This window comes from Temnothorax nylanderi, unplaced genomic scaffold (genome assembly GCF_030848795.1).
Source record: "Temnothorax nylanderi isolate EJ_2023f unplaced genomic scaffold, tnyl_v1.0 TNYL_tig0461_pilon, whole genome shotgun sequence".
NCBI lineage: Eukaryota > Metazoa > Arthropoda > Insecta > Hymenoptera > Formicidae > Temnothorax > Temnothorax nylanderi.
Genome location: NW_027249523.1, coordinates 1 through 12,543, shown reverse-complemented (window position 1 = coordinate 12,543; position 12,543 = coordinate 1). Strand labels below are relative to the sequence as shown.

The window sequence follows — 12,543 nt, the reverse complement described above, 5'->3', positions numbered from 1 at the left end:
AATGAAAAATTTCACTGAAATTAATGATTCGCGTTTTCTTTATGCTGATAATATGACATTACTCTCACACTGTCCGAAACAAAGTAAAATAATTTTAGTATTGTCTTCGTCTTCTTTACATAAACGAGGAGATGCAGTTGTTGAAAAAGAACAACAAATTATTGAATTTTATAATTCTACTAAAGGAGGCACTGACAGATTTGACCAAGCATGTCGTGAATACAGTACTGTACGAAGGTCTAAAAATATATAAGATTTCTAAATAACTAATTTCTGTCAAAACGTTGTAACATAAATGATACTATGGTGAGTGTTTTATGACTTTTTCTGCAGTACTGCAGGGGGATTCAATGCTCCAGCGGATAACGTACTGTCGCATGTCGCCGAAGGAATCGTAGCGGCTCCATTTCCATCGCAAATCTTTATTGCCTCGACGTGGGGTTGGGTCAGTTTTATCAGTACGGAGTCATTTGTTTTCTTTACTGGTATCCCGCCTCATGAAAATGAAACTCGATTACTCATCCTTTGGCATTGCTATTGATTTGTCCTCCTCGTTTATGTCTGTGTTTTACCGTCTTTCTATCTTTCTAACATCTCTGGAACTATGTAGTTCACGATCATTTTTACATTGTAAAATGTTTGGAACCATCTCATTGTGAATATAAACCATCGCAGAATATCAGCAGAGAGCTGAAGCAAAATTATTAAGAACTTCAAATTTCGTATATTTCTTAAAATTAACAGCAAATTTATGATATATATCATAATCGTTAGGCAAATTCAACCGAGTTGGATTAATACATGCTATTTTGTTCAGTTTAAAATGCTAAGTTTTACATATATGACTCCTTATAACATATCAACTTTAGTACTACTTTAGAAATCTAAAAAGTTTTCCCTTTACATTTTTTTTCTATTTAACTTAAATTAAATTAGACTAAATATATTTTTAGTTTTTACCTTTTTTTGTCTCACTTTCATAATTATATTTTATCTTATACGCTATAATCAATGTCATCCGTCGCGCCGCCAGTAGCTCACATCGGTAGGGGTGAAATGCTTTTTCTCCCCCGGCAATCATCGACATTTGTTTGGATAGAAGCATGCCCATTATGCGCGCCGCGTCGCTCTGTTCCGTTCCAACGCGAATAAGATTTTTTTTTAACTTGACCGCGACTCCTCGGACAATACGAGTGCAGTAGAACGAGGCGCTGTGATACGCCTGTTCGAAATTGCCCGTCGTACTATTTCTCGTGTATCGTGCTTTTCATTCGCTTTTGCACTCGTTTTCTTTTGTTCTCGACGAAGATGAACGGATGCTACTCTTTTAGGACTCTCTATATAGCTTTCAAGAACTATTACAAAGACGAGCCGTGGTTTTATGACAATGGAAATAACAGCGCATTACTGATCTTCTTGCACAGTTTATCTTTCCTCTTTTTCTTTTTATGTTAGAGAGAAAAAGAAAAAAGATAAACTATGCAAGAAGTTCAGCTAAAACGAACAGGCCTCATATCTATAAGGTCTATATATGGCTGTTACTATGGTCAAGGGGCGTGGGGGATAGGATGACGCGGGAGGATCACGACTAAATTCGACAAACTTCGGTTAGACTTGGAAACATTTGGACGCTCGACAGTACACGGACGTGGTTGTCGCTTTGGTGTGTGTTGCCAGCATGTGGAGGAGATGCACTGGCATGCGCTGGTAGTGCATCCCCTGCACATTATAAATTATTAAAAAAACCAATTAAAAGAGCAAAACGATGCCTTATTACTTCAATTTAAAAAAAAAGAAAAAACAACTTGAGAGACAAAGGAAATTCGAGAAGACAAGTTGTATCAATAGTCAAATAAATTAATCTTTAGTTAATTTACCTTGTTTCTTGAATTTCCTTGGTGTTGTGCTTGAGCAGCAAGCACCACCCTACTTTTTGGCAAAAGACGCAGTGTTTGACCAGTGAGCACCGGTTTTTAATATTCAAAAATTCTAACCCTCTGAGGGCAACGCCCGCTCGGCATGCGGTCCTAAATCATAAAAGAATCTCTAAAATGGATGAGTTATATTTGTCATGAAACCATCCATGCTATAAAACAATCCTGTCCGCGCGTTCCTGTTTCTTTCTCCTCTCCCCCGTCGAAATAAAAGATGCTCAGACTAAAGCTCGAAATCATTTTGTGACTTTACTTTTTTGTACTTTAGGATTAGTTATTGTAGTTTCATGAATACCTTAAACGCAGGCGGTCCTAAATCATAAAAGAACCTTTCTTTAAAACGGATGAGTTACACCATATCATAAAGCGATCCTGTTTGTTCCTATTTTTCTCTCCTCCCACCCGTAAAAATAAGATGCTCAGAGATTAAGGTTCGAAATCACATCTCATGGTACATTACCTTTTTCTCTCTCGTACTTTAAACTTAGCTATTGTATGTTTAATGAATTTTGACCTTAAACGCAGGCAATCCTAAATCATAAAAGAACCTTTTTCTAAAATGGATACCATGCCTACGGTGACCATACATCCTTTATCGTAAAGGACAAGTCTTTTATTTCAAGTAACTGTTCTTTAGATTTATTTGTTTTTTCAATACTCAATTTTGTCTTTTATTTTTACAGTAACAGGAAATTCTTTTGTACTTAGCGTTTTAATGTCCAACGTCGTATTAACATGAGAATTTTTACGGAAACATAAATAATTTTTGAAGCAGTGAAAAGTTAGAACTCTGGAAGCTTGCACAAAATGCAACTATTATTATAGATGAATTGTTTACGGTTTTTTGATTTTCTGAAAAATAATTATATACTTAAAAAATATCCATTTATCTAAAAAATGTTGCTGAAAGTAATTTTTAAACTTAATTTTTTTAATTTTAATACGTACATAACTTGAATTTTAATTAATTGGAATGCATTACTACACTCTTAAAAGTATATTTACACTAATATATAGTTTGTTTTGTTTTTTGTTAATTCTATTTTTTATTTTTTTAAATTAAAATTATTCATATTAGATCCGTTTTAATTTTTTATTATATATTCCGAACGGCGAACTTCTTTTAGATTTAAACCAAGGAATTTATTCCAACACAGTTGAACTAATTTCAAATTATAAGAAAACTGTGTATCTCATTTTGGCATACTATGCAAGAAAATTTCGTAATACGCAGACTTCTAACAGTCACAAACATGTTGTGTTTACATTCGTTAATACCATGAATCTAGGAGTACTTTTATCTGTTTATATCTTAGGTAAACATTAATATTTCTTAAACTTTTTTTTCAATCTATGCCTAAGTGAATTAAGCTTTATTTTGAAACTATAAATAGACAAAAAGTTATAATTTTATATAGCCGAAAAAATTATATTTTCGTGAAAAATATAAAACTGATATTTACATTTAGAAAAGCTACAAACGACTTACAATATTATAAAATATAAAATTAAAATATTATTAAAAAATGTTTTGCTATAAGAATTTAAACAATTCTAATATGAAACTGCAAGGGGTTAAGTACGTTTTAAAGTTTATGTTGTAGCTTCTTGGATGGAAAGGAACGGTTACACAAATATACATATTAATACTTATTTAGTCATGCTATATTAATATATTTTGCAAACAAATCATTGAAACATATTATTAAAAAAATCGTCCTAAGTATTAATTATTGGCGCACATTGTTCGCATAATATCGAGCGATGCTCCTCGCATTGTGGTCTTTTTCATTGAGAAGAAACAAATCGAGTTTTCACTAAAGGCAAGGCGATATCTGCACCATACCACATTTATCTAATTTGTAAGTAACGGGATCATATATGTATTATTATTCGCTATCTTCGCTATCTTCTTCCGTATCTTCTTCCTCATCTTCTTCCTTAATAACGATTTTCATTAGCGCTCGTAAATGATCGGAGATCCCTGAACTTAAACGCAAACGACTTTTTATAAAGGGTCTGATTAAACTTAGAGCTAACGTTTTTAAAAACTTATCTCTTTCTATCATGTCCTTTTTGTCTTCTTTGTTTAAATTATATAAAATAGAACTATTAAGACCGCTTTGATCTAACATAGCATAAAAAAATCTCATCGACCAACGATTAGATATTCGTTCAGTACGATAATCACGACAACTTTGGTCAAATGCATCAGTGCCTCCTTTAATAGAATTATTATAAAATTGAATGATATCTGATTCTTTTCTAACTTCTATATCGCCTCGTAAAGAAGACAATATTAAAACTATTTTATTTTGTTTCGGACAATATGAAACTAACGTCATATTATTAGCATAAAGAAAACGTGAATCATTAGATGCAGTAAATCTTTTCATCTTCAGTGGTATTTCTCTTTCTTTTGCTCGAATTGCCCCTACCATACTAAGTGAAAAGTTATTTTTCATGCTTTGCACTAGAGGCACTGAAGTGAACCGTTTATTACAAATAATGTTTCTGTGAGTTTTATGGATCGGCTCTGATAATTTACGAACATAATAAGTAGGCACAGACTCTAGAGGTCTTGTATCGACTTTTCCAACGTAAGGAATAGCATTTATTACATAAGATGTTCGAGAATCGTTCATCATAACAATTTTAAGCCCACATTTCTGCGGTTTAGTACCAATTTTAACACGAAAAGGACATTTACCGGCAAAATATAGTAACTGCTCGCCTATTGTTACATGTTTACCCGGCAAATAATACTCTTTACAATTCGATATAAATAAATCCCAAAGGTCACGAATTGGTGCTAAATTATCACGTTGGCGACGTTCGTGACGCGTACTTTTATCATCGAACTGTAAACATTGTAATAAAAACGTATAACGAGCTTTTGGCATGGTGCAGCGATAGACAATTGAAGCTGTTGATTCCCATAAATCCTCTATTTTGTTATAAGTTTTTTTTTGTACTCCGCTATAGTATAAAATTCCTATAAAAGCTTGTAGTTCCTCGAGATTAATATCATATAAATAATTTTCTAATATTGAATAATTTTCTCGTTTTCGTGCAATCTCAGCGTTAGTATATTCGACAATTTTACCTAGCATTTCATCAGTAAAAAGAAGAGACCATACTTCTATTGGAGTGTTTGTTTTATTCGCAACGCCCAACACTTGAGGTCCATAATTCGATACTTTGTCTGCTTCTGTTTGTTCTTCCGTCGGTGGTGTAACGGACCATTTAAAGCCATACATAAAACAGCTCTCCAAGGATCCTCGTGTCGACACATGCGCTGCCCCTTCTTCTTCACTTTCAGACGATAGTTCTACGTCCTCTACCATATCATATGCTTCTTCTTCCGACTCGATATCACTTAATTCTTCAACATTATCTTCTTCTGAGGAACTTTCCTTATCAAAAGGTTGTTCAGTATACATTCGCAACAGCATTTGTAATTTTTGTAGGGGTTTGCTGATGTGCGTTTCCATTGCTGATAGCTAAAAATTATTGAAGATACTAGTTTATATCACAAAAATAAAATGTTATTTAAATTAGAAACATGCATCAATGTATAATAAGAGAATATTATTACTTAATTACAATATAATAGAAAATCAATTTTTAATTAATAAAAAAATATATAAAATAGAAATAAAAATAATAATAGTTTATGGTACGAAAATTTTTAAAACAAAGGATGTAAAGGAGGTTAACGAATCAAGCAAAGTGTACGTGCTAATAATGTATTATTTTGAATGTATGTAACAAATGTTTCGACCTGTAATAAGGTCATTTTTAGTGCGATATAACAATAACCGTTACTTACAAACTAAAATCGATGAAATGTAGTCAGATTATAAAATTCGTCAAAAAATAAGTCAATCTAAAGTAGTCACTTGATGTGCCAATTAATAGTGGTAATATAGGCTCTCATAGTACTATTGTTACAGTGATACATAAGTGTGGACTGATTAATCTGACAATTTGGTATTTTACATACTTGACTTTCGAATTTTATAATCTGACATTTATAATCTCACATTTCATCGATTTCAGTTTGTAAGTGACGGTTATTATTGTATCGCTCTGAAAATGACCTTATTTACAGGTTGAAACGTTTGTTAGATTTTTTCTCCCGACTGCTGCCAATCTTCGGTTGGCGAAGACGAGGGAGTATGCGTTTCACCGAGGCCGAATCTTTTTACACATTGCTTAGTTCATTAATCCCCTTTATATCCTTTGTTTATAAAATGTAAAGTTACGTTGACAAAATATTTTTAAATATTATTTTAAAGTATACTTACTCTCTACAAAAATGCGATGCGATTACTATGGTCGAGTTTGTGAGACTGAGACCTACAAACACTCTTGAGATGTGCTTTGTTTAGCTTCTATGGTCGAACTGGCGTTACCGTTACAACTGCCACTTCAGGAGAGTCGAAATTTTGTTCTCTCCCCACCACAAGGCAAGGAAACGTGAATACCAACCAATAGAAGTTTCTGTTCAGGTCTGCCAAATCAAGTAGTAACCTAGGGTTAATTTTATATCTTTTTTTAAAATAATTTATTTTTAATTATTATAGCATTTTATAATATTTGTCTAAATAATTAGTATATGTTCCATGTTAGATAGAAACACTTTTACAAAATTAAATATACCATGCGATATATTTTTATTTATATTTTTGTATCATAATAATTTATGTCTCGTATTTTAAAAGCAAGTATTTTATAGAACACTGACATTAACAATAATTCAAAAGGGATTTTTTACTTAATACAATTATTATTATTTTATTTGTTGTATTGAGATTCAACATGTACAGGTGTTAAGGCGATAGTAAAGGCGCCCGCACAATGAAAAATATAAGGAACAAGGAACAGATATTAGCGATTAGAAATAAGAAATCAGGAATAAAGCTGGTGTAGCATTAATACACGGCTTCCGATAGGTTAAAAATCTATTGTCTGTGTTTCCGTTGCCTGTATTTTTCCTCGTGCATCCAACTTTATTCTTGATTCTTTAGTCCTATTCGCTAATATATATCTGCCCCTTGTTCCTTATGTTTTTCATTGTGCGGGGGCCTTTAGACGGCACAACAGTAGACGATCACGGTTAAAAAAAAACCGGCACTTACTTTGCACTCTCGCAATTGCAAAAAGGGCACTCGGTCCTCTCTTTATATACTCTAGCGATTCCAGAATATTCGATAAGCTCGATTTATCCGGAGATTGAAATTTTCAAATATTCTGGAACGCAATTGTTGTTTATTAATAATAGTTAAGTTCCAACGAAGTACTTTTCGGATTCTGGTGGTGAACTCAAGATGCTCATAACGCAGTCATTGGCTCGCTCGGTTTAAGCGCGCCGCTATGATAGGTGAAGACCGTGGTATAGCATGTGTGACGTATCGCGCGCTTGATTGGGCGCGGGGCACAAAGGGCGCGTTCAGCAGACACAACTGTTGTGCAACTGTTGAGTTCGTCTTATCAACACTCTGCGTTGATTGGTTGGTTCTAAAAGTAAGAGCTAATCACGTTCGACTGCTACTGAGCGGCTTGGTCTGCTGAACACGACCAATGAGATAGCGCGTAATGTCGCGCCACTTTTGAGTTGGTGCCACGCGTACTAAGTATTTCCGCAACAACAGGAATGTATAAGAAATGTCATAGAATGGATCTCTCGAATCTACGATTATGAAAAACGTTTCGTTTAGCGGTAACTGCGTTAGAAATCGCGGTGCTCATATTTGCGTTGCGAACTTTGTTGCTTACTTACATTGCACGATGTGCAATGCATTTGAGGATCTTTTCGCAAGCGTCCCGATTTTATTCGTGAGAAAATATTTAGATGTAAATACTAAATTGATATAATTATTCTACTATTTTTCTACTTTTTGGCTGGAAACTCGGAAAAGTGCGAATTTGTATGAAGTGCGCAAGTAAGTATTAAATTATTATCGTGACTGTAAAATATTTCGCTATTGTGCAAAATTAGTTTAGTGTGGAAAGTTCTCGCGAACAGCTTTGCTCGTTATTTTACTACACTACTGACTTATACTCGAGGAGCACTATGCGGTTAAGCTTTGGTGGAGTGGAATGTGCAATGTCTCAGTCATTAGCAGATCCTTTGCTTATCATTATACGAGTATGTATTTAATAACAAAGATATTTAATTGTGACCGACATTTTGAGCAACTTTTGTGCGTAAAACGAAAGTAAATTGTTAAGTTTGAAAATATACTATAATAAGGTAAATGTACCAATGCCTGGATAGTCAGTGGCCATGTACCTATGTCTGGACACCTTTATCATTTTAGTCCTTAAATAAATTATAACGCGAATTAAAATCAAAGATAAACATATTTTTCTTTTATTTTGAAACTTTAGTTACAGTATCGAAGCGTTAATTCGCGTTATCTTTATTTAAGGACTAAAATGATAAAGGTGGCCAGACATAGGTACGTGTCCGCTGACTGTCCAGGTATTGATACATTTATCTTAATATGGAAACTATCTTGCACGATGGGTTCTCTACCTTAAAATACTTAATAAACCTTCTGCTTCCTGATTATTTTGTGTATGGTTATTCAAAATTATCATAGGCTGCCTATCCTTCAGGCTTCACTCTCACATATGTTTATGTTTATATGTTCTTAAGCTGGCTCCGCAGACCTTAAGTTCCTATCTCAAAATACTCAGTACGGCACTCCCTTCTTCCTTTTTAATTTTTGTAAAATTATTTAGAATTACTGTATAATGTGTGTATAACACATATACAAATATACATATATATATATAAATAAAGCTTTTATAGCTTTATAGTAACACTTTTTGTTCTTATGGTTTATTTGTGTTTTTAATTCCATACATTTAGTAGTTAGGAAATACTGCAATATTCGCACGCGCGTATAAGAGTTTTAAATAACTAATTTCTGTCAAAACGTTGTAACATAAATGATACTATGGTCAGTGTTTTATGACTTTACTGCATCAGTGCTGCAGGGGGATTCAATGCTCCAGCAGATAACGTACTGTCGCCGGAGGAATCGTAGCAACTCCATTTCCGTTGCAAATCTTTATTGCCTCGACGTGTCTGTGGGTCAGTTTTATCAGTGCGGAGTCATTTGTTTTGTTTACTGGTATCCCGCTTCATGAAAACGAGACTCGATTATTCATCTTCTGGCATTGCGATCGATTCGTCCGAAATTTCGTTTGTGTCTGTGTTTTGCCTTGTTGATTCTATCTTTCTAATATTTCTAAAACTTAGTTTACGAACACATATAGTTTACGAACACATATAGTTTACGAACACAATTTCATCATTATTAAATTTTCATTTTGAAGACTGGTTAGTCGCGTATCTCCATACTTTCCTGTCCTACGCATTTCCCTGAAAGTAGAGCATTCTACGTCTTTGATTATTTGTTAACAATTATCTAATCTGCGTCTACTTCTGTCTCTCTTTATTCCTATCTCCGCCTCCAATATAACGCGAACATTACTTTTATGTTTCAGCAAGTGTCCTACTATTCTGTCTCTTTTGCTCTTTATTGTTTTCCATATATTTCTCTTTTTCTTAATTCTTTCTACTATTTTCCTGTTGTTAACTTTATCTGTTCAAGATATTCTCTTCATGCGCCTGTAGCATCACTTTTCGTACGCTTTTGTTTTTTTTCCTATCCGCTTTCGCCACCGTCCGCACGTTTCACAATCGTACAATGCTGTGCTCTATACGTACGTGTTTAACAGTCTTTTCCGAGTTTCTAGATTTACCGTCTCGACCATAATAATGATTTCTTTTTATTAAATGCGACTTGGCCCTGCGCTATTCTTTGTTTTATGTCTCTACCGTTTCTATCATCTCAAGTTGACTTCTCAGATAACAGAAATCCGTGACTTCTTTCAATTCCTTGCTTCCGATTTGTAGTTTAGTTTTAACTTTTAACCCTATTTTCGTGCCCCTTGCATGTCAAGATTTTGGTCTTCTTTTTATTAATTTTCATCTCGTACCCTTCTGTCACAACCGCTTTCATTTCGTTCAAAACTTTTTCCAGTTTTTCTTTGCTAGATAATACTTCTGCTATATCATCCACGAATCTGAGCATCTTAATCGTTTGATGTGTACATTAATTCTGAAAACTATTCTGTCCTTACTATTAATTGCCTGTTCGATATATACAAGTTGAAAATTATAAGCGGTGACAACACGGAACCCCGTCTCACTCTCTTTCTAATATCTATCTCCTCCTCTACGTTCTTACTCAATTTCTATAACCGCCGTTCGCTCTTTGTACAAATTGTGTATCACTCTTCTGTCCCTATATTTCATCCCTACATTTTTAAGTATTTCGAACAGCTTTTTCCATTTTACGTTGTCGAAAGCTTTTTCTAAATCTACAAATCTATATATAGGCCTTCTTTCTTTCTTTCTTTCTTTCTTTTCTTATTCTTACTCTGTTACTATCCGTATTAGTCTTTCCTTAACATTTTTTTCCGCTCTTTACTCCATCCTTCTTTGATTCTAGTTAGATTTTTTGATGCGTGGGAGGATCATTAATTAATCGTTCTGAAGTTTTTGCAAGTATTTGCATCTTTCCTTTTTGGTAGAGTTACTATGAGTTACTATATATTCCGTTTGTAATCTTCCGGAATCTTGCGCGTCTCGTATATATATGTATACAGCTAACTAATTTAAATAAACGACCTAGTAGTTCTGGCCTCGCACATTTTAATACTTCTACCTGCAATCTATCTATACCTGGCGCTTTATTGTTTAAAAAAATTTTTAATGCTAGCTCAAATTCTTCCCTTATTATAGGATAGCCTAGGTTATCCATCTCATTAACATTACTTTTCCCTTTCTGATAGATCTCCTAATTCTTGTCCCGCATATCATTTCTCTAAATATTCCTTCCAGCTATCTGCCTTTTTCTTGTTTCCGATTAAGATATCTCCCGCCTCGTTTCTAATGTTTTTACTTTTAGGTTCTATTTTTCTAAAATTTTTTCTAATTATTTTATACGCTTCGTCAATTTCCCTACTTTCAACTTATCCTCCACCTCTTTGCATTTGTTATTAATCCCTTGTTCTTTAGCTTTCCTGCATTCTCGAATAATTTTTCATTTTACCGCCTTATATCTTTATTGCCCTACTAATCTAGCCTATTCTTATATTTTCGCATTTCCTCTATTAAACTCATAATATCTTTTGTTATCCATGTTATCTTTGTAATCTCATATCTTTTGTTATCTATGTTACGAACATTTATACATTGTAAAATGTTTGGAAATATCTCATTGTGAATACGAACTGTTGCAGAATGCCAACTGAGCTCGAAATGATATTAAAACATTAAATCTAGTGTATTTGTTAAAATTAGCAAAAAAGGACCTCAACAATTTATATGAAAAAACCGTTTTCGGTTAATTTGCTTGAATTTGTAATATGTTGTAGTTCTTATATTTCGGATAGAAAGTCTCTTTACGATACATATTAAATATAGAAAATTTTATAAACCATCAGCACAAGCAAAAATTACATTATATTTTTAGCTTAAATAAATATAACTTAAAAGTAGCCGCTACGTTTTAGTACATTATTGTAAACGACTATACCTTTTTACGTATTTTCCATAACATTTCGAGAAATGGAATCGCGAGAAACTTTAAAAGTGATACGTTTTTTTTTCACACCATTTGAACTTCAGGGAAAATGTCAAATCGTAAACAATTGATTTCACTGCGAAGTTGCCCGATGAGAGCCATACCGAACGCAATATCCAAGAAGCAATATCCCCGATGCTCATATCGTTGCTGATTCCCTGCATACCTACATACTACATATACGCGAGAAAATCGCGCGCTGCACCGACGCGGCGGTTGAAGAGCAATCCATCGCGGCGCCACACCCGTCAATGTGTACGGAAAAAAAGTTATTGGACTTCACGTGTGTCCCAGTGTCCCGCTGCACATTTCCCGCGGGTATCCGTGACTGAAAGGAGAATGAAAGCATCATCCTCTGCTCGCTCCGACCCTTTCATCTCGCGGCATTATCCCGTGGACGACGAGGCATTTCAAAATTGCAATACATAGAATACAATGGTGACTTTATCCAATTATTTTACGCTTTTGCTTTATCGTAACCTTAATTGGATTTTTATTATGTAATATTGAGTACTTAAAAAAAAAGTTTCCCGACAAGATATTTCTGAGGCAGAGTATTTCCATATATTTTTTAAAGTCAAAGGTTAATTCCACAGTAAAGTAAGTTGTAAAGGGCGGGATGCGAAGAGCAAAAGGAGAACTTAAAGATACAAGATTTTTGGCTTAAGACTTTCGACAATTCTGCGCGGCTCTGCTTTATCCTCGTCTAGATCGGGATTATTCTGCCGACCGGGCATTAGCCGAAGAAATACGACGAAACTTTTGCATCCAGCCAGCAGCATTTAGTTTCAAGTTTTCACACCTGGGAAGCTCTTCGGTGAGAGGAAGCTGCTCGCGATGCGCCTAACGTCTGCTTCGAAACTTCCGGAAGTTTTCGATTAGTCGCTACGGTGCATATGAAACTATTCTCCTGGATATCAAAGATGTTAAAGGCCCCC

The 12,543-nt window shown here is 34.3% G+C and overlaps 1 protein-coding gene across 1 annotated transcript; it reads right to left on the bottom strand.

Moving 5' to 3' along the window:
• Positions 1 to 3,581: 3,581 nt before the first annotated feature.
• On the bottom strand, positions 3,582 to 6,331 carry LOC139783009 (piggyBac transposable element-derived protein 4-like). Its single transcript, XM_071722133.1, has 2 exons — positions 6,245 to 6,331; positions 3,582 to 5,437 (listed from the first exon to the last, which is right to left on the bottom strand). Exon 2 carries the CDS (start codon positions 5,426 to 5,428, stop codon positions 3,824 to 3,826), a length of 1,605 nt encoding a protein of 534 aa, XP_071578234.1. The 5' UTR covers positions 5,429 to 5,437; positions 6,245 to 6,331; the 3' UTR covers positions 3,582 to 3,823.
• Between the last annotated feature and the right edge of the window lie 6,212 nt (positions 6,332 to 12,543).

Excerpts from the sequence above, each read along its gene's own strand:
- LOC139783009 (XM_071722133.1), bottom strand. The coding sequence starts at position 5,428 with ATGGAAACGCACATCAGCAAACCCCTACAAAAATTACAAATGCTGTTG.